At 38.0% G+C, this 26255-nt stretch overlaps 1 protein-coding gene and 1 pseudogene across 1 annotated transcript in view; one reads left to right on the top strand and one right to left on the bottom strand.

The window, feature by feature from the left end:
- LOC138145417 (uncharacterized) overlaps positions 1 to 17985 on the bottom strand; it is a 125767-nt pseudogene extending 107782 nt beyond the window's left edge.
- A 502-nt stretch (positions 17986 to 18487) lies between these two features.
- KCNQ5 (potassium voltage-gated channel subfamily Q member 5) overlaps positions 18488 to 26255 on the top strand; it is a 702120-nt gene continuing 694352 nt past the window's right edge. Inside the window, exon 1 of the mRNA XM_069067031.1 lies at positions 18488 to 18933. Coding sequence (XP_068923132.1) covers positions 18551 to 18933 — 383 coding nt within the window. The 5' untranslated portion in view covers positions 18488 to 18550. The remainder of the gene's footprint in view (positions 18934 to 26255) is intronic.

The raw sequence follows: 26255 nt of genomic DNA, 5'->3' as shown, positions 1-26255 counted from the left end.
TCAACATTTCAGGTTTCTCTACTAAAATCCTATTCCCATTTCCTGTCATGCCCTAGAGTAGATCTAGGATTCTCAAAAGCCATGCCAATAAAACACAAACTCTGGAAAGTTCTACCAAGCTGAAAAACTTGGGTACTGGGTCAGTCATAGATGTGTTCATGTCTGAGGATGAACCTATTTCAGTTGGCAGAGATTCATCACCTCTCAAATTATGAAAGAGAAGTGTTATCTATGTCAGTTATGAATACCCACACTGATAAAATCTTTAAGCATCAAAGCAAAATATTTAGAGAAAATTAAGCATACATGTCGGGAAGGTGGTTGAAGTAATTGAGTGGTCATTTTAAGGAACAGAGCTGAAGCACGCCCCGAGGAGGGTGAGTGGGTTTGAAACCACATCGTGTGAAGATTTGTTTAAGGGACTTGGAATGTTGTTCCTGGAGTAGCGAAGATTTAAGAAGGAATATGCTAACAATGGACAAACAGTTCAAATATAATTTGTAAAGGAATTAGGCTTATTTTGTGCCATTATTCTTTGGGATCTCTCACTTCATCCATGCATCCATGCAAGAACAGGGGTTCTTAAGCATGGATCTATAGAGATTTCATGGTTCTGTGAACTTGGATGAGGAACTAATGTATGGGTTTCCTTTGAAATGCTATAAATTTTATTTTATATATTTAAAAATATGCTGAAGAGGGTACATAGGTTTTGTGAGACTGCCAAAGGAGTCCATGACACAAAAAAGGTTAAGAATTCCTGATAGGGATTCTGCCCTTCTACCCAATATAGAAAATCACAACTATTCTATAACTTGGTGTCATATATATCTATTTATATCTATAGATACAGATATATATAGCTATAGATAGTGTTTGAGAATTACTGTGTTAATTAGTTCCAACACTATATAAACTGGGAAAATAGGTGGAGTCCTATCAAATCCCTTTTATGATGCAAATATGTTACTGATATGTAAACCAGTAAAAGCCAAAACAAAGAAAATTATATGCCAATTTCCCTAATGAATATTGATGTAAAATTGTTAAATAAAATATTAGCAAGGAGATTATAACAATTTATTACCAGGATAATATATTATGACCAGGTGGGATTTATACCAGAAATGCAGGACTGGTTCAATATTAGGAAAACTATCATCATAATTGACCATAGCAATAATAAAACCAACAGAAATCATGTGATTATCTCAATAGATGCAGAAAAAGCTTTTGACAAAATACAGCACCCATTCCTATTAAAAATCTTAAAGAGTAAAGGAATAAATGGAGTTTTCCTTAAAATTATAAGTAATACCTATCCAAATCTGTCAGTGAGAATTGCTGTTAAGAAATTCATTGGGGGGATGGAGCCAAGATGGAAGAGTAAAAGAAATTCATTGCTCTGTAGACAACCTGCTGACAAAGACCCTCTGAATGTAGGTAGATCAGTTCTCGGAAGGAAGGAAGAAAATAAGCATTTATTAAATACTTACTATGTCCTGGGAACTGTGCAAAACACTGTATTGTCTCATTTGATACTTAGAACAATTCTATGAGGGAGGTGTCACTATTATCTCCATTTTTCAGCTGAGAAATGAGTTAAGCAGAGGTTAAGTGAATTGCCCAGGGTCACACAGCTGCTAAGTATCTGAAGCAAAATGTGAACTCATGTTTTCTTGATTCCTGGCACAGGGTTCTATCCATTGTGCTACTTAGCTACTTCTAGTAGCAGTCATGCAAGTCAGCACAGAATCCATACCGAAACACTCTGTAGTATGAGGGAGTCCTTCCAGACTCTGAATTCTACTGGCATATCCTTCAAGAAAATTAGGTCACCTCCATATTGTGGTAAGGCATCAGGGCTGGGCTTTGTTAGAGATGTAGAAATTATAACTGTGTGAAAACAGCATGAGATGCTTTTGGCCCAGATTGAATTCATATCACTGAAGGTGTTCCAGCAGACACTGTATGTCATCCTTAATCCTTTCCTCTCCATCTCTCACCCATATCTAATCTATCTTGTCAAATCTTGTCCTTTCTACCATCACAATGTCTCCAGAGTCCTCCTTCTCTCCCCTCAGCTACTACCTTGGCTCAGGTCCTCATCACCTCTTACCTGGATGGCTACAATATCCCCCTAAAGAGTCCCCCTCTCTCATTGCCACACAGCTGTGAAACTGACATTGCTAAAGATCTGATCATGACACTATCCTGCTCAAGTAATTTTAATGCCTCCCTATTGCCTCCAATACAAAAGACAAATTCCTCTGTCAGTTAAAACTCTTTTTAATGTGGCTCCAGTATATTTTTCTTTTTTTTATTGAGTCATTTCAGTCATGTTTGACTTTTTGTGAGCCCATTTGAGATTTTCTTGTAAGATACTGGAGTGGTTTGCTATTTCCTTTTTCATACCATTTTACAGATGAAGAACTGAGGCAAGCAGGGTTAAGTGACTTACCCAGGGTCACACAGCTAGTGTCTGAACTAAAATTTGAACTGAGGAAGATATATCTTTCTGACTCCAGACCCAGTACTATATCCATTACTCCATTGACTGCCCTATTTTTTCTAGACTTAGACCTTGGAGAATATTGCCCAAATTTCAGGCATGTCCCTCATGTCTCTTTCAAGCTCTATTTTGGTTCGATATACACACTTTGGAACTATAACTCATGAGTCCCTCCTGCCAGAGATATGTTTATATTAACAACCAGTCAGAAGACACAATTAGTTCAAAGCAAGGAATGTCATAAAATTGCACAGTAAGAAAAGTGACAATAAAACATTTTCCCAATAAACCTGAGTTCAACTCTCCCATAAATACATAAGGAACCCACATGGAGAGGTACACATGTAAAAAAACCATGTGGCTAGAGCACATGCAAGGAGGTGAATGAATATATGGAGGGAACTTGTGTGTTACACATGAATGTGAGCAGTTCATGCTTCTGATGCTGAAGGATCACTGATGTCTTCTGGTGATGTCATTGCTCCAGTTCCTGCTGGTCTGCTCCCTGCTGGTCACCATTGGGTGCATTGTTTCTGCTGTATATAAAATTTCTGCTGGATACTGCTCCATTTGATAAATATTCCCTGCCAGGCATAGCTATCTTGCATATGGGGCTGTGAATCTTCCCTCTACTTACAGTTTCTGGCTTCCTATGAAGTATTTTGCTATCTCTTCTTCATGAGAAAAGTGGGTTCCAAAACATGCCTTCAGTTCAAAACTCAGGCTCTTAGAAAAGCAGCAATCTGCACCTAAACCACAGGACCAGAAAAAAAAAACCCTCATTAAGAGGGAAATTTCTTCCCTTCTTTCAATTTTGTGACTTTACTTGTTCCCTTCAGTCTTGGATATAAAACTTCACTTCTCTCTTAGTAGTTTTGTATTTTTTTATTTATTTGCTTGTTTGTTTTGTCCTGTGGAAGAAGCTCTTCAGAACAAAACACAGAAATACTTTGGACCAAATAGTATTCATAGGCTCAAATGCATCTTTTTAATGGATCTTCATTATCAGATTATTTTTATAAATATATGATAAATATTATTATCTATCTATCAGAGAAATCATTCCAGTTTGGGGTAAATATTTCCTCCAGTAAACATGGTAACATGTTTGGTAAGCATGCCTCCAGTTTTTATCTCTAAAGGTTGCACTACACCGAGACATCATCTCTGTGGGGGTCACTCACCTAATAACTGCCAAATGGTCTGAGGTTACACATCTTTAAGTTTCTGAACTCCAAAACCTTTCTATTCTCTCATGCAGATGACCAGAAATAGAGACAAAGCTTAGCCTAGAAGATAAGGCCACATCAATGGTCTTTCCTATAACTATATAATCAGCAAAATTTGAAAACAACTTTGGGCTTACCCTTACACTCACATTAGGGTCTGTCAACTTCTACTATTTCTTAAACATTCCATCTCCTCCCTTCTGTCCAATTTCTGTCAAAACAAGAAGTTCTCTATGCTTGGACTAATCACCCTTCTCACTTTTGCCTGTTGCAATCCTTTAGGAGATTTATCTTAAGCACCTCCTTCCTGGTCCACACAGTTGCTACTGGTTCTTTCCCAAATTACTTTCATATTAATTTAGTGTATATTTGTACTTATCTCTTTGGATTCCCCAGCACCTAACACAATATGTCTGACATTTAATGGGTGATTAATCAGTGATTGTTGAGTTGGATTGAACTGATTTGATTTGATATGAAATAAATTTAAATGGATGAATGACCAGTTTTTGACACATTGACACGTTTGACACATCGACACATCCACGTATTACTTGACATCTAAGGACTTTTCCCATGGTATGATTCTGTGGTTTTCATTCTGACAACAATTTAGTGCTAAACTGATAGGTATTAATTTTAAGTGCAACAGGGGTTCAGAGAAGGACAAGATCATGTAAAAAGCAGGACTACTGTGATATCATGTAGGATGACAGGGATTTCAATAAGTAGAAAAGAGGGTGGGGGGCATTCCAGGCTAGGAGAGGGAGGAATACACAAAGTTGGAGATAAGAATAATATGTACAGGTAGCAAACAATTCATGAACAAATGTAGTTTCTTTACCTTCACAGTTCTAATATCTGACTTTATCATTTAGTAACTGCATTTGGAAAATAGATTGCAAGATTTATTCATCTCCTAGTTGGTAGCCTCCCCCTTATTTCTAATTTATTTTACTCTTAGCATCAGAAATAATCTTCATTAAACAATATTTCAAGCATATTGCTTTTGCTTTCCAGATCTTTTCCATATCTAATTAAATAACTTTTGTTTAATTTTTAAAAAAAAGTTTTCATAAGGGGCAATCAAGCCCATGTCAGAAACAGCAGCTTAAACTTTGGGCTATCAAGTCCATGCCTAACCTCTGACAAGAAAGAGAGCAGTTGTGAAGTGAGCAGAACCACAACATTGTTCACAGAAACAGCCACAGTGTCCAATGACTGATTTTGATAGAATTAGCCCTTCTCAGCAATGGACCTAAAACAATTCCAAAAGACTCATGATGGAAAATGCCATCCACATCCAGAAAAAGATCTATGGAGTCAGAGGGCAGAGTAAAATGGACTATTTTCTTTTTTGTTTTCGTTTCATTTTTTTTTCTTTCTCATGGTGTCTCCTATTCATTATAATTCTTCTGTGCAACATGAGTAATGTGAAAATGTGTTTAATAGGAATATATATATGTGGAGCCTATATCAGATTGCATGCTGTCTTGAAGAGGAAGAGAGGAAGGACAGGGAGAAAATGTAAAACTTATGGAAGAGAATGTTGAAAACTAAAAATAAATAAATTGGAGAAAAAGAGGGAGCCGTTGTTCAGTCGATTTCAGTCATATCTGACTCTTTGTGACCCCGTTTGCGGATTTCTTAGAAAAGATATTGGAGCAGTTAGACATTTCTTTCTCCAGCTCACTTTGTAGATGAGAAAACTGAGGCAAACAGGGTCAAGAAATGACTTGTCCAGGCTCACACAGATAATAAGTATCTGAATCCAGATTTGAACTCAGGAAGATGAGTCTTCCTGACTCTAGACCAAGCACTATATTCACTGTACTACTTAACTACCCAATGTTTAAAAAAAAAAAAAAGAAAAAGAAATACTTGCCATAAATTGGTACCTCTCTACCTATCTCTAGTTACCTTGATATCTTTAATAAATGAGCATAATAATAGCACTTACCTTATAAGGTGGCTGGGATGATCAAAATAAATGTGAAAAAATACTTTGTAAATCTTAAAGTGCTACATAAATGTTAATTTTAATTATTTTATTCCACTCAAATATTTGGCATCTCACATATTCACTGTATTTATACAGAAGGATGTCTTTCCATAAGCCTATCATATATGCCAAATTAAATCCCTCTCCTTTTCAACATACCTACCTACTCACATCTGTGAATCAATAACCCCTTCTGGAATGAATTACCTTAATTACCACCACCACCAACACCACCACCACCACTCCAGTAAACTGATTTTCTTTATACCATCTCTGACTAATGAGTACACATATACACTTTTCTTCAATTGATTTTCCCCAAATTATCTGGTTATTTTTTTCAATTCACCACTGTAAGTCAAATCAGTTAGTATTCATTCATTCATTGAAGCAAGTATTAGATGAGAGTCCAAAACTCATCACTCTTCAGGTTAAAACCAAACAGAAAATTATGTGTATAATTTTATAGAATTACATGCATAATTCAAGTTATTAAAGGTTAAAACTGCACTAAGACTTTTGGAATACCCTATACATGATTGAAAGAGAATTTTTCAAAAGCATTTGATTATTTTACATAATATATAGTGTGCATATATAACATATGTATATATAAATATATGTGTGTGTACATGTGCTTTAAATAGCAGATGGTTCTAATAAAAGTCCATTTTAAATGCTAACACAAAGGAAGCATGGGGAAAATGTTAATAATTTTTCAAGATCTTTCAAACCCAGGAAATGGCAATAAAACTGTTGATTAAAATCAAAATTTCACTCTTATCTATGTTAGAGATACTGAAAAAGCCATGATAGTTCATCTAGTCTCAGGTCTAAAAATACTGCATTCTTATTTGAATCTACACAGAGCACTTTTAATTTAAGCACTCTTTTTGAAAAGCTTAATAGAAAAATTTCAGCACCACTAGGGGGCACAGAGTTATAACAGAATTTCCTAGTAGACTACTTCAAAATTAATATGCAGTGTCCCAAAAATCTTAATTCAATTTTAAGATATAATAACACACTTATGTTATATAGAGTAGCAATATGTGAATATGTGTGTATATATACACATATTATGTATGTGTATGTGTGTATATATGTGTGTGCATGTACATACACATACTACAAGGGGAAAAGTAAGGGGTTTTTTTGCATCTACTTTTCAACAATGAGCAAAGTATAATCTTTTTAAGAAATAAGATCTAGTGACTGTAATCAACTTACCCTTCACACAGAAGTTGTTATTTAGGTAGCTAAAAGAAAGAAGGTCTTAGTGATAATATCCTATCTTGCCAGCATAACTTTCTGATGCAAATTAAAAGAGTCAATACATTTCTGACTAAATTAAGTTTATAAAGTCATAATAAATCAAGGGAGAGGTTAATGGTAAATGTAGGTTCAGAGTTATATTTTTTCTATTTTTAATCTCAATACATATTTAAGAGAGAAGTAAGTCATATGATGAGAGACATCATGGGGATGAGTGGAGCTGTTTAGGAGAGAGACAGAAGGCAGAATAAAGGAAGAATCTGTAGCAAGAGAACTGGAATAATTAAGAGAAAAGAGAAAGACTGGAAGTTTTCGAACTGGAGAGATGGCATCAAAAGTTTGGAAATCTCCATAGACTTGCTGTGACCTGGCTGGAGAAACTAGTGACATTGGGAAGGACTATAGGGAGCTACAGTAAGTTGGGGAGATAGAGGGAGGCCAAGGGAAAAAGGGAATGAATGTGAAGAGCAGAGGAGATCATACAAAATTTAAAGGAAAGGGACTCCACTAGATGGGTCCTCATACTCTACACATTAAGTTGCTTTACAGCTTTGCATGTCTTTGGGACAAATGGCTGATCCTTCAAGTATTACTGTTTTGGTTTTCTCTTTTTAAGAACACTTTCTTTAGTATTGTGTGAATGTGTATAAAGTCAGGTTCAGTAAATTGAAGGATTAAATGTTTGTGTATGTGTATATATGTATATGCATCCACAGACACACATATGTATGTGTATTATGTATATGCGTACTTATGTATGTACATTGGTTTGTTTATTTTCCCAGGTTTGTTGAGCAAAGACCACAAGGCAGGATACTGAGAAAATCCCTCTTGATGCATCCTAGTCCAACATTCAGAAATGAGCTCTTTAGTAAAAAGGAAAAGGAAGCTAATAGTAAATCTGGAAATTTCTTCAGGAAAGAGAGAGATTATGTGTCTCTGTATATAATTGTTATTATCATTGCCATTATAATTAATAATCTCCATTTTCTTATTGCTTGTCATGGAGTTCAGATAGAAATGGTCCTGGAACATGTTTTGGTCTTGCTATTGTTCTATTAGGTTTACTGTTCAATGGAGTATTATTGCACAAATGGATAAAATCATTGCTTTTTTGTAATTGAATAAAAGGATTGGGGATGTAAGTACATCTTCTGAAGTCTCACTAAAAGCAGCTTTGGGACAACTCCAATAGCAGAGAAGATGGTAGGGAGGATATTTGGCTCATCCTGTTCCTACATGATTTTGATTTATTTTGTTAAGTCTTTATATTTTGAAAACTTTTTGGCCCGTGTAGTTTAGAAATTCTGAGTTTCTGCTATGGCAATATCTATTAGAAGATATACCACTAGATCTGGAATCAGGAAGACTTGAGTTTGAATACTGACTCAACTACTTACTAACTGTGTGACCCTGATCAAGTCACTTAATCTTTGTAACTTTCTGTGTTTGTAAAATAGGAATGAAAACAATACCAACCTTCCAGGATTTTGTGTGAAATAAAATGATATATTTGTAATATACTATATAAATCCTGTCACTATATAAATAGCTATCATTTAAAACATTATTTTAAGTTTTTATGTATTAATGATATGTCTAGGAGATCGTGTACAGTGCTTCTGTCTGTGATAATAATAAGTCAATTCTAATGACAGTTTATTGGTTGAAGTGGCTAGGATATGTACTTTGTACAGTCTAATATGTCCTCAGTTGTTTATGAAAGATATCACTGTTCCAATGCATAATTCTCATCACCAGATTGCATCTTACTAAGTATTCAGCATGTCTTAAATTGCTATAGCCTGCAGTGGTGTGTTGTGCAGTTTATACCCTTTCTTTGAATATCTATTTTTGTCATTAAGTCTGAGCTCTTAAAGAATAATCTGTTTGTACCTGGTCCTGAATCCCCACCAAAATCTCACTTCATTTCCATAAACAAAATTACAAGATTCAGTCACTTATTGTTATCATCATTATCATCATCACCATTATTATCACTACCACTAATATAACAATAGTAATAATAGCAAAGTAATAATACATTATAAATATTATACCATATAATGAAAAATAATAATATAAACTATATAATAATAAGTTGGAGGAGGAGGTTAATCTTTTCACTCTACTTTGGTCTCTTTGAGTGGAGTCTCTCTAGCTACCTCCTCCACAATCTCCACAACTGCCTCTGTGCCCTCAGCAGACTATGACTTGAGGGAATTTCCATTCTGGGTCTCAGTTGTACTGAATGGTGATAGCTTTTCCTGGACCACTACTTCAGGAAAGCCCCAACAATGTTTCACTTCACCTTCTAGCCACCCCCTCTACATTTCCAACTACCTTGAAATATCCTTTGCTCACTGGGACACTAATGCATTGTTGATGGAGTTGTGAACTGATCTAACCACTCTGTACAGCAATTTGAAGCCATGCCCCAAACCATACATACCCTTTGATTTAGAAATACCACTGCTAGGTCTATATCCCAAAGACATCCCCCCAAAAAGGGGAAAGGATCTATTTGTAAAAAAATATTTCTAGCAGCTCTTTTTGTGGTGATTAAGAATTGGAAATCAAGCTATGATATATGATTATAATGGAATATTATTATACTATAAGAAATAATGAGAAGGTAGATTTCAGAAAAACCTGGAAAGACTTAGATGAACTGATGCTGAGTAAAGTGAACAGAAACCAAGAGAACACTGTACGCAATTATAGCAATATTGTTTGATGAAGAATTGTGAATGATTTAACTATTCTCAGCAATACAATCCCAAAGGACAAATGATAAAGCATACTATCTGCCTTAAGAGAAAGAACTGATATTGTTTGAATACAGATGGAAGCATGCTATTTTTCATTTTCTTTCATTTTTCTTTTATTCAAGTCTTCTTATACAAAACAATGAATATGGAAATTTTTATATAATTGCACATGTATAACCTTTATCTGATTACTTACCATCTCAGAGGGGAAGGGGAGAGAAAGAGGGAGAGAGGGATAGAATTTGGAATTCAAAACTAAAAATAAAATTTAAAAAAAGAAATATTTTTTCTTCACCTTCTTTTAATTCTGGAATCATGGATCACAATAAAATCATCTTTATAATTGTTCCTGGAAGGACTGCATTGATCTACTCTTTATGAACACACCCACCATTCCTGTAACTTTCCAGACAAAAGCATCCCTTCCTAGTTACCACTCCCTTAAGTGTTGTCTCCTCTAGGAAGAGAAAGACTATCTTTGCTTTTATACTCATATTCCTAGAGCTTTAGCACAATGCTTTGCATATAGTAAGGACTTTTAAAATGCTTTTTCTTTCATTTATTTTTAGTAAAGTCAACAACCAAGCTTTATTTTCAGCTGGCCATTTTTGATATGTTTATCAGCAAGGGTTTACTGTTACCCCATTATCTGACCTTTTTCAATAGTGTGGGTCCATCTGCTTGTAATCTCACATTTATCTTACTGATTGTTCGAACTGAAAAATGCCAATATTTCCTAATGCCTTTAGAGAGCTACTGCCTCTATTTTCCATCTCTGCCCTTTTATGGATAAGAGCTTCTTACCTCCATAGTCTAGGGGTATGGGCATGAGTTTGTTGGTAAATATTTAACAAGCAGCTCTACAGGGGAAAATAAAAGTATGTTAGATACATTTTTAAACTCAATAGGTATTGACATTTTCTGCATCCCACTCTTAATTCTAAACAATCAACAAAACAATAAATGAAGCCCTGACTTGTAGTTTTTGCTGATTTCCTGAGGTGCAAATGCTCACACTAAAAATTTATCAAGTAGGATTGGTTTGAGTTTTCTCCAGCACAGCCCTGGGTATAGAACATCTTCAGCTAGACTTTTTGGCTAGTAATTTCACTCACTGGGAGTTTCCACCTTCTTGCTGCATTTTCATTTAATGGACTCCTATTCTTTCTTTCTTCTTTAATATTTGATTTTTCTAATTATGTGTAAAAACAATTTTTAACATTCATTTAAAAAAATATTTTGAGTTCCAAATGCTTTCCCTCCCTCTTCTCCTCTCCCTTCCCTGAGATGGTAAGTAATTTGACATTACTTACCATCTCATCATGCAAAACATATTAGTTGACTCCTATCATTTCTACATCATAAAATAGAGACTACCACACAACTTTGACTTGACTTAAAGTTTCTTTACTCATCACCAAAGAAATAAAATAATAAGAATAGAATCAATTAGATAATAGCACACCTCCCTGTAGCAGCAAGCACCCCAAGCGTCCTCAGGGTTTGCAGCTACCACAGGTTCTTGGATCTGCTTTGTTAAAGGAAAGCAACTCAAAATGGGTTAACAAGCTTACTTTAATCAGTCAGACATATATCGTTTACCTTGTTCAGGGGAAATAGGTCAGCACCCCGAACTTCAAAGCATACAGGCAGAATTATCAAGACAGAAACAGATCAAGTAGACAGATTTCCAAACTGTCCAACCATTACATCCATACCCAGTCAACATCTGGGTTTCCACATCTAGGTTTTTTAAAGCCGGGGGACTCTCAACAACGGCTTCCCAGAATTCAGATCAAATCACAGAACACTTCTCAAAGTGAGTCCCAAAACAAAGCTACACATCAGGGCTTATATAGCCTCCTGGCTCAGAGAATGTAACAACCTTATTGACTCACTGGCCAATCAAGAAGTATCTACTGAAAAACAAGCCTCCCCCACCCCAGGCTTCAGGTGCACATTAGCTTAGGGGCAGGGAAGATCTTTAAAATTTACATACTTATTACACTCCCAAACCTAGGCAGTTCTTAACCAGTCTATTGGCATACTCAAAATCCAGGAGACCTCAGACATAGCTCAAGTACTTAGACTCAGTAGCATTAGGAGATATGCCAAAGCTTTCTCACCAACAAACTCTTAGAGAGTCAAACCTTCAAGTCCTGAGAACTTGTAAATGGCTCCAGATGGTCATGCTTTATGCTCATGGGTTTGTCATAAGCAGGAACCTCCTATCCCCTTCACATGATTCTCTGCTCATTAGATTAGATGCGTAAGACTTTGGTATTTTCTTGTTGCTTATATATTTCTAGTGGGGCAGTTAAATGGTAAAAGGTAGGACAACCATAGAAAGAAGCTGCCCTCTACTATTGCCATCTTCTCTTCCTTTTTCTCTATTTCTGCACAAATCACAACAGCAACAACAAAAATCTACAAATCACGCCTGCTTCTAAAATTTACATAATTTCTTCTCTTTTTCTTCAGCTAGCCTCATATTCTCCTTTTGGGGACAGCCAAGGAATGGAAATTCACCTGCTCCCCTTTTCATTCCCTGCTTTGTGGGTACCTTGCTACCAGAGGAGGAATGTGGAGTGAGGGCACTATAACTGGAAAGGTATAGAGTCTTGACCATTTAAAGTAAGTTCTATATCCTGTGTCCATGGATAAGAGTCTGATTTTAGAGGATGAATGGTATCTAGAGATAGAGAAACTGAGAACAAGTATGAGACTGAGGCAGGCTTGGGTTACCTGTTCTGGTGCAGGTACTTTAAGGCTTATGGGAGTCCAACACAAGAAAGACCTGGTCTCAGTCTTTAGGGTGAAAACTAAATTTGAATTGATTATATTGTCATTTGAGTAAAGTAAAAGTTTAATGAGGATTTCCTGGGAAAGGATAGGTTTTTCAAGATAGTCCTGTTTGCAAATGACATTTGAATAGTTGCATTTAGCACCAAAATATTATAGAAACTCTTATCAGAGATCTGTAACTACTCAAAAAAGTTTTTTGTTTGACCAGTCAAAACCATAAAATTCAAGTGGAGGAACAAATGTCTATATGCCAAATTATGAGACATATTTCAATAGTCAATCTATAGAGTTGGAATCTTCACAATGTCAGGAGCTATGTCAGAAGGCCTCTGACAAAATAGGTGTACAACCTGATGGGAATTTGTAGGATATGAACATGAGTCTAATATAGACAGGCATAGATGGACTGTATTCTTCAGTGTTTGAAGAAAGAACAAAATCCATGAAGTCACAGATCGATTTGAGCATCATCTGGCCAATCAAAAATAAGTCAAGGAGGGAAGTTGATTGGTTGGTTGGACATAAGGTTTCATCTAGCCCTTGTTTTCAGAACTCTATAATTACTTAAGAGAGTTTGACCTGATCACCCACATAGTAAAACCCAAGTGGACAAAACATGTCTACAGTCCAAATTATGTCATGTATTTATAAAGACAAAAAGTCAGGAGATCTGGGTTCTAATGCTCCATCATCTACTTCTAAATAGTCATGTGGTCTAGAGCAAAGTCATTGAACCTCTTTACTACAATTTCTTTGTTTCTAAAATGTGAGTTTGCACTGGAAGGTTTCCAAAGTCTCTTCAGTCTCTAAAATTCTATAGCTCTGATCCTTGTGTAGATCTAAAACTTCATAGAGAAGTGGCTTTCATAACCAACTCACTTTTCCACCAATAAAACTTAGGTCCTTCCAGAACTCTTGAGGTAGCTTTCAAAATGACTCAAACACAGACTGAACAGAATCATGGTCACAGACTTTGGGGGAAAGAGTGACATTTACATTAAAGTAATGTGGTCAGCAGCTTGACCTGAGAATGTGTTTGTGGAACAGATCTATGCCAGTATATTTTGGCACCCTCTGGTGGGCAGTGAAATGTTTTATTATACATTTTAACACCTTCAGAATACTCAAGATCATTATTTCTGAGTATTCCTAAGAAGAAAAACTGGGTGAATGTGAAATCTTCCTTTCATTAACCTGATTTTCATTGAAAAGGAAAAAGTTTTTATGAAGAGCATGTTTCTATTGACTTTTCAAAGAAAATAATAAACTATTTCTCTTGATTTCTTAAATTTTCCATTTTTTCCCACTTTGTAGTGGAAGGTGGTATACCAGTTACAGTAGTAATAATAGCTTATAATATCTAACATTTATAATGTCCTTTAAGGCTTGCAAAAAAAGCTTACCTATCTTATTTGATCCTCACAACTCTGTAAGGTAGGAGCTTCTATGACCACCATTTTATAGATGAGGAAACTGAGGCTGAGAGATTACCTGATTTATCCAGGGTCACATAACTAGTGTAAGAGACATGTTTTGGACTTGTCTTCCTTACTCCAAGTTCAGCATTCTCTCCTTCATTCTACCTGGTTACTTATACCTCCAAAAGTTATATACATACAAGTAAAACTCATGTCTCCAAAATTTATACAACCTATACCTTCATATCTAGATTTTTAGCAGTAGTTGTTACTTTTCTTTGACACATTTAACCAAGTGAAAACTTCACATGTTGAAATTGGTATTGTGTGTGTATGTGTAATATTTATTCATTCAAGTTAGAGTAATTAGCTGTATTTACCTGTAAACACACACTATCAATGAATAAGTCTTTGGATGTATCTAAAAATTAGCATTACTAATTTTTAAATGTATATCCCTACACTTATTAACACAATAATAGCACATATTGCCAAGTAGATAAGGAATTGATTCAGTTTTCATGAGGACCTCAAATAGAAGGGGGAGGGAGAGACACCTATAATTTCAAGCTCCTGTTCTACTGAGAGTGGAAAATTATCCCTCCAGGAAGCATGAGATATTTTCCTTTTGGTCTATCTTAATTGATTTCTTTTTGGTCAGCGCTGTTATCTGACTGCTTTGGGAAGTGGGGGATGGGAGTGAACAGAGAACTCTTCTGACAATTTAGGTCAGATTGGTACTTGCTTAATAAATTTTAGTCTTGAGGAGTTGATTAGACTGCCTTGAGAGACTATGTGACTTGTCCAGGGTCACACAGCTAGATATATACCAGAGATCACTTGCACTCAGGAAAACTGACTCCACTGCCAGCTCTATCCACTATACCATGGTGCGTTTACAATTATTGTCTTAATATCAATACATAAAGAATCTACACTACATTTTTGTTGCTATTTTAAATACTTCTTTTTTTTGAAGGGGGGGAGGGAGGGCAGCTGGGGTTAAGTGACTTGCCCAAGGTCACACAGCTAGTAAGTGTTAAGGGTCTCAGGTTGGATTTGAACTCAGGTTCACCTGACTCTAGGGCCTGTGCTCTACTCACTGCTCCACCTAGCAGCCCCATATTTTAAATATTTCTTAACATGAAGTGAGGCAGTTTAATGGATTGATAATTGACCTTGGAGTCAGAAAGACCTGAGTTCAAGTTCCATCTCTTACCTGTACTGTGTGACCCCAAGGCTGTCACTTAGTCTCTCAGTGCACTAGGAACTTTCTAAGCCTATTAAGTTGCAAGAAGGTGCTGAACTGCATAGGTAGAGGAAATAATCTCAAACGGAACTTCCAAAAAACAGTGAAATCACAAATATATTCCCTATCTCTTATAATATGTATATTCTCCATCTGTCACCAGGTCAATTAAGACATTATTTCAGTAATGAGAAGCAATGTGTTGGACTAGGGTGCTAAATTCTGAGCCAGAAAAGCTTTAAATCTTACCTCCAACACAATATCTGTGTGATCATAAGTAAATAGCTTAATCTCTGAGCCTCAGGGCATTTTTTTTCCCTAAGACTTATCTAAATGAGATATAGACTAGTTGGATGAAATCATAGATTTTTAAGTTTGACAATTCTGGGGTCCTTCATGCTCAGTTGTATAGTTTATAAAATTCCACTAATTCAGCTTCTCCCTGTGGGGGTGGGGGGTGTCGGGTAGGTCAGCCTTAAAATAAAGCCATCCCACCAAGTTTCCTTAGAAGAAGGACCTCTGTAGTTTTATTTATCTGTTATCTCATTTCTATGCAGCTTCACCTTAAGTGGAAATGGTTTACCTTAAAAACACTTGTTTGTTTTTTAAAGAGTGGAGGAGTATTAAATAGATGCCAAAATTTTAGTTGATTATTAGATTTTATTTAAGCTACATGGAGATTATGAAACTACCTAGCACTCCTCCAAGTACTGAATTAAGCAGTAGTTTTACTTGACAGGAAACAGGTGTCCATCTCGTTTTCTGTGGGGTGTCGGGGGCGGGGGGGGGGGGTCTAGTTGCAAGGGCCTAGAAGATGGCTGAGTTCTTCATTCACAGATGAAGTCTGAAGAGTAAAACGGTTTAGGGTTAAGAGGAAGATTTTGTTTGTTTTGATTGGTTTTGTTTTGCTTTTAGTTCAGTGCCGAAAAGAACAAGCACATCCAGGAATCATTTGGAGTTTCTGATATATCACCCCCAAGTTTCCTATACAGATCCTGAAATGGGGGTCTAAATATAGGAAAATGCTTCCACTATGGCATTAGGACCCTAGTATTGTGCACCCCCACCCCTTACCTCCATTTCCTTCCACATATACCTTCAATATCAAGGCACTAGTCAGTTTCCTGAGCACCTCCTCAGCGTGTGGGTGTTCTGTGTTTTAGAGGAAAGAGTGTCTCTAAGTGTTGGTGTTCAGCGGAGTCACGTGGCATCCCTGCCACCCGAACTATGCTGCTCTGAGAGTGTGTTGTGGGGCTGGGGCTGAGAGGCTTCGGAGAGAGGAGGGCTGAGGGAAAAAACCTGAGTTGAGAGACACGGATTAGAGACTAAAGTACTCAGTGCTGGGTCAGTCTTCATTCCGGCTTTGTCACAGCAGCCCCAACAATAAATAAGACAAGAGGTAAAAGGAAACTCCTGCCCCACTGGGCAAGCAGGCTTGACTGGATTGGGTATGGGCAGCTGAATGTGTACTGATGCTTGTCCCTGCGGAGGCCAGGGGACAAAGTGCAGAGTTATGCCTCGGGCTTCTCTAACCTTTACATTTTTTTGGAAAAGACAGATATCCTAGAGCTAGAAAGCGCTCCTCTCTGCCTTCCCCTCCCCATTCCATTGGAATCTAGAGTCTCCTGAAAGCTTCACTTGGAGATCATTTTTCTTGCAGTTGGAGGAAGTTCCCAAGCCTGAGGAAGAAGGCTTTCCTTGGGTGCAGCGTCTATACTGTTTGTAATGGTATATATGTGTATATTAGAAAAAGACTCCAGATCAACTCGTTTTCAAAGCTGCTCTCAGAACCTGAAGGGCGGGGGAGGACTGGGAATCGAAAAAAGGAGGATCTCCACGCAACCTGGAGAGTGGGGGAGGGATTTCGGAGTCTAAGTGAATGCGTACGGGGCGATCCAGTAAATCCCTCCTTGCAACATGTTTCTCAATGTATAAATAGTTCAACAATACACAGATTGGGGGAAGGGGAGAATCCGAGAAGCTAGAGGCTCATCTGCAGAGAAGAGAAAGTGCGTGTTCTCCTAAATCTCCCAGATCCTTCTCCCAGACCCAGGAGCCTAGGCTGCTGCCACCGACACCGCCGACTTGGCAGGCTTTAGGACTTTCTGAGACTTAAATGGAAATTTCTTGACGTGAGAGACCTGGGTTCTGGGGACCTGGCGCTCTTATCTTCGTTGTCATTGCCAGAAGCTCTTCATCTCCGACGGGACCACTTTGGAGTTTTCCTCCCCCGCCCAATCTGAGATGGATGGATAGTTTCTTGCCCGGCTGTGTGGTCTTCTTTTTGGCTACAAAGTAACAACGGTGCCGGGGCTTAACGAAACAGCTCAAGGGAGATGTCCAGTGGATGCGCTCTCTGTGCCGTGCTAGGTTTTGCGTTGCTTCCTTTATTTCATTTTGAAAAGCGAAATAACTAGGGGTGGGGTGGGGAGGTGAACTCTATGGGCTTCAAAGGGAACCCCACACATGGACAGCAGCCCTTCTCGCATCAGTCTTTCTTTTTTTTCTCCCCGGCCGCTCCAGGTCTATGTTCAGTACCTCAGTAGCCTGGCCAGGGGTAGAATAAGACAGGGCTTTTCACGTTTAAGCCCATATCCTAAGGATGGACATACCCGACTGCGCTGCGTAGCCAGCAGAGGCACGTCGAGCACTCGGACCTTTACTGTTGCCTAGTTCCCTAACTGGGGGCACAGAGCGGCTGAGGGAGGCAAAAGACTTCCCCATCAGCCTCCTGCTTGGTCCTGCCTCTGCCTCCTCTAGGAGCACCCACCCTTATCAATCGAAGGAGCACACCATTGGGCACGGGGTCAGCCTCCAGAGTCGAGTACTCGACCCAAGACCCAGTCAAAGATAGCTGGTGGGGACTCTGCTGGGGTCCGTGTACTCGCCCTCTGGTCTGTGCATGCCAGTTACTGCATTTCGGGAGCCCTGGGTTTCTTGTCTCCCTCTCTGGAGGCAGTTAGGGGAGGCGACAGGATTATGAAAGAAAAGAAAAAAGCCCCAAATCCTCAAGAGCCTTCAAAGTGACAGGCACAAAGACCAGGTCCAGACTAATCGTGTGTGGCCCCCCAGACCTGGGAGCGATTGACACTTTCTTCCTCTTCCTCTTCGGCTCGCCCGCCCTCCCCACCCCCTGACCCTAAGAGGTTTGTTGGCTGGCTGCTTCCCCGCCCCCAGGCCGCGGCGGTCGGGCAGGCGGGTAGCCGGGGGCTCCATCCACGCCGTCCCGCTCGCATGAGACCGCTTCCCCCGCCGCTGGCGCCCCCCTCCCCGCGCCCGTGGTGATGCCATGCCCCGCAACCACGGGGGAGGAGATGAGGGCGGCTCCGCCGGGCTCTGGCTGAAGAGCAGCGCGGCGGCGGGCGGGGGGCGCCTGGCTACGGGCATGAAGGATGTGGAGGCGGGCCGGGGCCGCGTGCTCCTGAACTCGGCTGCCCGCGGGGACGGCTTGCTGCTGTTGGGCACCAGCGCCGGCGCGCTCGGCGGCGGCGGCGGCTTCAGGGAGAACCGCCGGGCAAAGCACGGAGCCCGGATGAGCCTGCTGGGGAAGCCGCTGGCTTACAACAGCAGCCAGAGCTGCCGGAGGAACGTCAAGTATCGGCGGCTGCAGAATTATCTGTACAACGTACTGGAGAGACCCCGAGGGTGGGCGTTCATCTACCACGCGTTCGTGTGAGTACCCCCCGAGGCATGTCGCCGCGGGCTGCGCTGCCAGCAGGCGGCGGGCGCGGGGAGCCTTGCAGTGCAGTGCCTTGCTGTGGGTGGCACCCGCGTCGTGCCTCCTCCGCACAGACTACTGCTCCGGGAGTGCAAGTGGCCATGTGCCCCGCGCCCCGGGAAGCGCGCTCTCCCCCGCTCGCTGCTCGCGCCTCCATCCAAGAATCCTGGATGGGGCGCCCTGGCGTGAAACTGTTTTTCTCTTACATACACACACACACACACACACACACACACACACACACACACACACGCACACGCACACGCACACACACACACACACGCTTCCCCCTCACTCTGACCCCTGGTTCTTTATACTTCTGAACTTGACCCGTTCTCATGACAGCAATATTTGTGCTTCAAGATCTCCTCAGCGTCTGCTGGGCAGGATGTGCGAGAGGCAGGTAGTGAGTCGGGGGTAGAAGGATTTGGTGGTGCTAAAACGGAAACTCTTGAGTAGGGTAGGGAACCAAGCCCAGTGACCTGAAGCTGGAGTTGAAGACAGAAGGCTTGAAGGATTGATTGCTGGGCAGTAAGTGGTCTAAAGGCTGGAGGAAGAGAGAGAGGGGGTGTCAGAGATGTAGAAAACAGAAGACTTGAAACCTCAATAGTAATTATTAGGGCTCAATAAAGAAAAAAAATGGTATTTAAGGGAGAAAAGCTGCTCGACTTCAGTCTAGTCCGGAAGCCGACCTCACCACCTCCACAGGACAGCAAATGTGTTGAGACATACAGCCCGTTACTGACAGAAGTTAGCCAAGGTCTGGGGAGAAGCTGCCTAATCGGAAAGAAAAATAGTAGCAATAATAATAAAACTAAAAATTGGCTTTCTAAGCTACTGCGAGTGGGTATAAAGGTGGTTTTGGAAAGTAGAATATTCGCAAGCCTTATAATAGCAGAGACCTTTATTGGGGGGCTCAGTCTTCTCCAAAACTGATATTAATAAGATGCTTCCTGAAGGGGCATGAGCTGCTTCAGACGCTTGGGTAAGGAATCAGGCAGGAGTTGAGTTTCCAGCAGCACCATCCTGGCTCTAAGTCAATATAAAGTGTGTGTGTTTAAGCAAAACCCTCACCAGCTAGCAGTGAATGCTTAATGAGAAAATGATTAGAAGCAAATGTTGACTTTTCCCTTAGGCATTTAAAACCTTCCACTGGTTTACTACTGTTTTCCCCACAAGGTCCATTCATCCTCTCAATCCTTTTCCTACTGCAGTTTTGGGTATCTGGACATTTTAATACCGTTTTAGAAAGCTCACTTTTCCTGCCTTTTCCCCACCCTCCGAATGAAATTATACATCAATTTTACAAAGAGAGGCTTGTATAGAAAGTTATCAATGCATTCCTTATTTCCGCTTGAATCTTTCTTTGAAAGGTTACTTGCCAGGATTTTTGTATGTACTGTCTAAGGAAGTGCTTCCCAAATATTTTCATCCAAACATAGTCTCACTATTATTGGGGCATTGACATACCAGCCTGAAAGATTTTTAATAAGAAGGTAGAAGAATTTGAATTAGTATGTGATTTCTGAGTTTGACCAGGTAGAGCTCTACACTCTGTGGGATTATGGAGTGTGCGGTTTTTATAGGTCAACATTGGACTAGACACAAGTTTTATTCAGCTTACCTCCATCAACTTCACATGTTATACTTTATACCTTCCAAAGAGAAGGTTGTTGAATCATAGTTAAAACAAAAAGCACAAGTGATCATTTTGAATATTCTTTAAATTTCAATATATCCACATATGTTTCTAGGAATGTTTTACTTCAAATAATAGACATATTAGTTGTGTTTTGGGGCATTTCAACTTATGTTGTCAAACACTTAGTAACATTACTGATCCTATTAAATTCATTGGTATGTATTAGTATAATATTTAGCATGAATACACTCAGAATAGTCTGTTGTTGCTCCTTAATTTAAAAAATACAGCATTTTACAGGTTTATGAATTTCAAGGTAAATTATTGAATATGGGAGAATATTTGCAGCTGCTGATTATGTTTATTGTATTTCTAAGTATTGTACTACATCATTATCTTCTTTATCTTAACTTTTTGACACCTCACCCTTGTTTAAAGCAGCCATTCATACCACATTAATTTCAAAAGAGTTCTGTTAATTTTTTTAAAACAATAATAAATTCATCATGAATGAACCTAAGGATATCTTTTAGTGGTAGCAATAGGTGGGAAAAGAACTTTGTACATATACATCAGTATAACCAAGAGTGAAGTTAGTTTTCCATGTGCTTTTTTCAGAGTATGCTGTAGTTCCCAAGGAATTAGAAAGGGGTGCTAGATCCACACTAACAACAACAACAAAAAAAGAGGGAATTGCTCTTTCTTTTCCCCATCTCTGGGAAAGTTGTGTGAAGCTTCAAAAGGTGCTTTGTAAAAAATGTTATCTTGCCATTACCATTTAGTAATTGAAATAGTCTGGAAGATAATAGATTTCTCAAAAAGCTAATGAAGGCATAATTGGTTGGAAAGGCACCTCTGATGATTTTATTAATAATAAAAGACTTTGTAAGAAAATTATTTCTAGAAAAGTGTGACTAAATAATAACATGATCTGCCAGCCTGGGAATCCCCAAATCCTACTTTAATAACAGTTTTTGTAGCATGTATTTTGCCAAGAACAAGTATATGGTGATTAATGAGATACTTTAGGGATAGATTTACTTAGCAGACCAACATTTTCACTGCCAAGACACAAGGAAAGCACGTCTAAAGTTATGCTTCATGTAAAGGAAGATTCCTATTAAGTAGATAGAAGTTGTTATTAAATCATTGTGATGGTATAAAAATAGCATCTACAGGTTTTTGTTAACAAATATTAAAGACTACTAGAGAATTCAAGACTCCTTAGTTCTTTTCCTTTGGTGAATATTTTGGGGAGATAAGGATGACAGAGAATGACTTGGGGGTAGATATAGTTAGTAGTGATGGGTTAGCAGTGATAGTAGAGTGAAGTGGAGAAAACATTCAAATAGTTTTTTATGTTTCTTCGGTGCTGTTAAGGATGACTATGTCTGGTGTCTTTTAACTTTATTAAGGGATAGTGATAGAAATTGGATCTTTGATTTCATTGGCACAATAAACTACTGGGATGAGGAAACTCTCTCTATCAACGCTGGCTGGCACCTTCTGGGATACTAAACAATCTTAGTTGCCTAGCCCCAGAGCACTGAGAGGTCGAGACTTGTTCATGGTCACATAGCCAGTATGTGTAAGGACAGAAGAACCCAAGTTTTCCTGGCATTGAGACCAGCTCTCTTATCACTGTGTCATTTAACCACTGTTTTTTGTTTGTTTTGTTTCTTTTATTAAATACCTGTTTAACTTGGTATTTTAAGGACAGGTATGTCAGCCTTTGGCTCACTCTGTCTTTTAGGTTAGTGATGCAAATATGAAGTTACATATTTTTCTGAATACTTTTCTCCCCCTCCCCTTTTTCTTCTTTTGCCTTTTAAAACAAGTCTCTAAGAAGAATGTTGTTAGTAAAAGAAAACATGAAAGGGATCCATATATAAGTTTGTGTGTGACTGTGGGTGTGTTGGAGGAATTACAAGGGAAAAAATATGTTGCAGACACATGTAAATCACTGTTTGTTACTGTATTAAACCTCTAAGTTATTGTATCTTAACGTAGACAATTAGATTCTGATTCTATGATTTATGCTTCAGAAAAAAAAACTTGATTATAAGCTAAGGATAGGAAACTATCATAGTGTTACAAATTTTCTAGAGTCAATATGCATAGCTCTATAGATGTTCAAGTTTCAGAGTTTCTTAGGATGAAGATACAGATTATTTCTTCATAGGGGAAAAAGTGTAGGGCTAAGAGACAGGACACTCAGACCTGAATTCTACGACCAATTTGATTTGTCAACTTAGGTAAGTACTTTACTCTGTTTGTACTTTGGTTTCCGCTTTTGAGAATGATACTGATAACTCATATAAGGATATCAAAAATATTCCATGTTTGTAACATTTTAGCTGTTTGCAAACTACCTTATTAGTCAGCTAGGTGGTGTGGTGGATAGAGCACTAGACAGTCAGGAAGACCTGAGTTCAAATTCAGCTTCAGACCCTTACTAGATGTGTGACTGTGGTAAGTCAGCCTCTATTTACCTCACTTTCCTCAACCGTGAAATGAAGATAACAATACTTACCTGTCAGGGCTATTGTGAGGATCAAATGAGATGATATTTGTAAAACACTTAGTATAGTGCCTGGAATATAGTAGAGGTTACATAAATGTTCATTCCCTTCCCTGCATTATTATTCTGAATATACAGATGAAAAATATAAGACTCACTTGTGCTCAGTCACACAGGTAGTTAAATGGCTACTCCAGAGTTCAGTCCTAGGTCTTGTAATTCTAAATTCTGAACTCTTTCCTGTCCAATTAACACCTATTAGAGGGGTAAAATGAGAAGTACATGTGTGTACACACACATATATATATATATCATATATATAAAGTACAGGGTATCCCTAAAGTCTGGACACATAGGAAATCTCACTATGCATATTTTCAAGAAATGAAATGAATAAAAATTTCAACAACATCTTAATTAGCATAAATGAGATTTCATAGGAAGACATAGGAGACACATAGAAAATCTCATTAATTAATTAAATTAAAATTAATCTCATTAATATGGAAAATAGCCCCCAATAGCTAATGAAAGTTTTTATTCCATATGAAATTATGACTAAAATTTGTGCTAATTAAATAAAATGTTGAAAATTTCATTCATTTCATTTCTTGAAAATATGCATAGTTAATGAGATTTCCTGTGTCCAGACTTTAGGGACACCCTGTATATGAAAGTACTTTGAAAAGTGTAAACTCAGTACCCAAACATAAGGTATTACACGTGACATAATCTAGGTTGTCTCTGATTTCCCACTTTCTTTCATATATCCCAAAAGTAAGGCACTAGAACTGTGTGCTTGATAAAGTTGTGGTTTATTGGTGCCTATTCTGTAAGGTGTGCTTAATTACTGACTTAATATATCATTATTTATGTCATTTCAAGATCATTTGCTTCTTTGGACATTTGTTAGTTTGTATTTTCAGTGATTCAGTTATCATTTACTAAGTACCTACCGTGTGTCAGGCACTGTGCTAAGTACTAGATTTATAATAATTGCATTTTGTTAATTTTCTGCCCTTAGCAAAATCACTTACCACCTTTATATTTAGAATGCCATTCTTTTTTCCTTTGTGCATCTAGTAATATGTAATATTTTATTTTATGTATTCATTTTGAACTTACATACAAAAAGACTAAAAAAGAACATTCTTATACACGCAGCACAGCATAAAAAGAGCATTCAACAAAAAACCAAGAAATTCCATTTCACATCATTTGCTTTTTTTGAAAAACTATGTAATAAATACTAGACATTGTTTTCAAAACTACACTGCTTTTCTGTGCTTCTTTCTAAGTTTTCTTTTGTTCTTTGCTGTGCATTTTTTATTTTTTCCCTCCCCCCACCAACCACACTCATGGCTACCAAAAGACATTAATATGTGTGTTTGTATTTATGTCAAACCATACTATACGTACTTCTATTTAGCAGTTTTTTTCCTCTGGATTGTGGATAGCATCTTTCTTCCTAGGTCCTTTGTAGTTGATTTGAGTATTTATAATATGAAAAATGATTTAGTTGTTCAAAATTTTTCTTAGAACAATATTGCTATTACTATGTACAACATTCTCTTGGTTCTGTTCATTTCACTCTTCATTATTTCATGCAAATCTTCCTTTGTTTTTCTAAAATCAACCAGCTCATCATTTCTTATAGCACAGTAGTATTCCATCACAACCATATACCAGAACTTGTTTAGGCATTCCCCTATTGATGGGCATCTCATCAATTTCCAGTTCTTTGCTACCACTAAGAGCTGCTATAAATATTTTAGAACATTTAAGTTCTTTTCCTTTTTCCCTAATCACCTTGGAAAAGGGACTTAATTGTGGTATTGCTGGGTCAATGGGTATACGCAGTTTTATAACTCCTTGGGCATAATTCCAGATTACTCTGTAAAATGACTAGAGTTCTCAATTTCACAAACAGTGAATAATGTGTCCCAATTTTTCAACATCTCCTCCAACATTTGTCACTTTCCCCTTCTACCATTTTAGCCAATTTGATAGATGTAAGATTATATCTCAAAGTTGTTTTAATTTGCATGTCTCTAATCAATAATGATTTGGAACATTTTTTCATGTGACAATATATAGATTTTATTTTGTTGAAAAACTGCCTGTTCATATTTTTTGACTATTTATCAATTGGGGAATGACTCATATTCTTATAAATTTGACAAAGTTCTTTATATATTTGAGATATGAGACCTTTATCTGAGAAACAATGTGAGATATTTTAACACCTGCTATTTGGTCAATTTCCAATTGGATGTATATTTCAAGAATATCCTGTTGGACTTAGAACATATTGAAAAGTGTTAAAAAAAAAAACTGAGGAGCTGATAATGTTGGGAAAAATTGTCGATAATATAAAACTCAAGGAAAGCAAATTTCCAAATAGAATGAAGTCATGACACAGGAGCACTTGTAAACAAGGAAGACAGCCAGCTGCCTTTAGATAATTGCTTGCAAAGAAGAAGTGCCAATTTTAATTTTTAATTGCAAATGGCTATTTTGGCAAGTGAAAATGCCAACAGAGTATCTTTTATCTTAGCACAGAGGCACGAAGCAACTTGAAACCCCCTTGTAATATGGCAACCACTAATAGTTCTGTTCTATGATTTGTGGGTGTTTCTATTTTAATTTCCTAGGTCTTCAATTGTTTACAAGAAACCTACATGTGTAGTTTTATTGGGTTGCTAACTGGAACACAGACTGTCATAATGAGTGCTGTTTTTCAAAATAGGTAAAATTATTTTATAATTCTTGATGTTTTAGATGATTAGAAGGACTGTCTGTTTAAATATACTACTACAGACCAACATTTTTCAAAAACAAAAAGAAAAGTTATAGAGAATTTTGGTGGTCTTCAGTTTTGATATTTAGGTAAAATAATTAGGGAGAAGGATGAAATTTAAGGGATATCATTGGTATATAGGCAACTCCTGGATAAGGAAAGTCTTGCTACCAACATAAACTGGTACCTTCTCTGCAACTCATAGCCTTAGAATCTCCCAGAATACTGAGGGATTAATTAACCTTCCCAGAGTCACAGGACCACGTGGCAGAGGTAACACTTGACCTCAAGTCTTCTTGACTTCCAACCAAGA

Source organism: Petaurus breviceps, unplaced genomic scaffold, assembly GCF_028583685.1.
Source record: "Petaurus breviceps papuanus isolate PSGF00001 unplaced genomic scaffold, PetGlider_PUasm1.0 90734, whole genome shotgun sequence".
In the NCBI taxonomy this organism is placed as follows: Eukaryota; Metazoa; Chordata; class Mammalia; order Diprotodontia; family Petauridae; genus Petaurus; species Petaurus breviceps.
The sequence above is the reverse complement of the archived record's forward strand: the minus strand, read 5'-3'. Positions and strand labels throughout refer to the sequence as shown.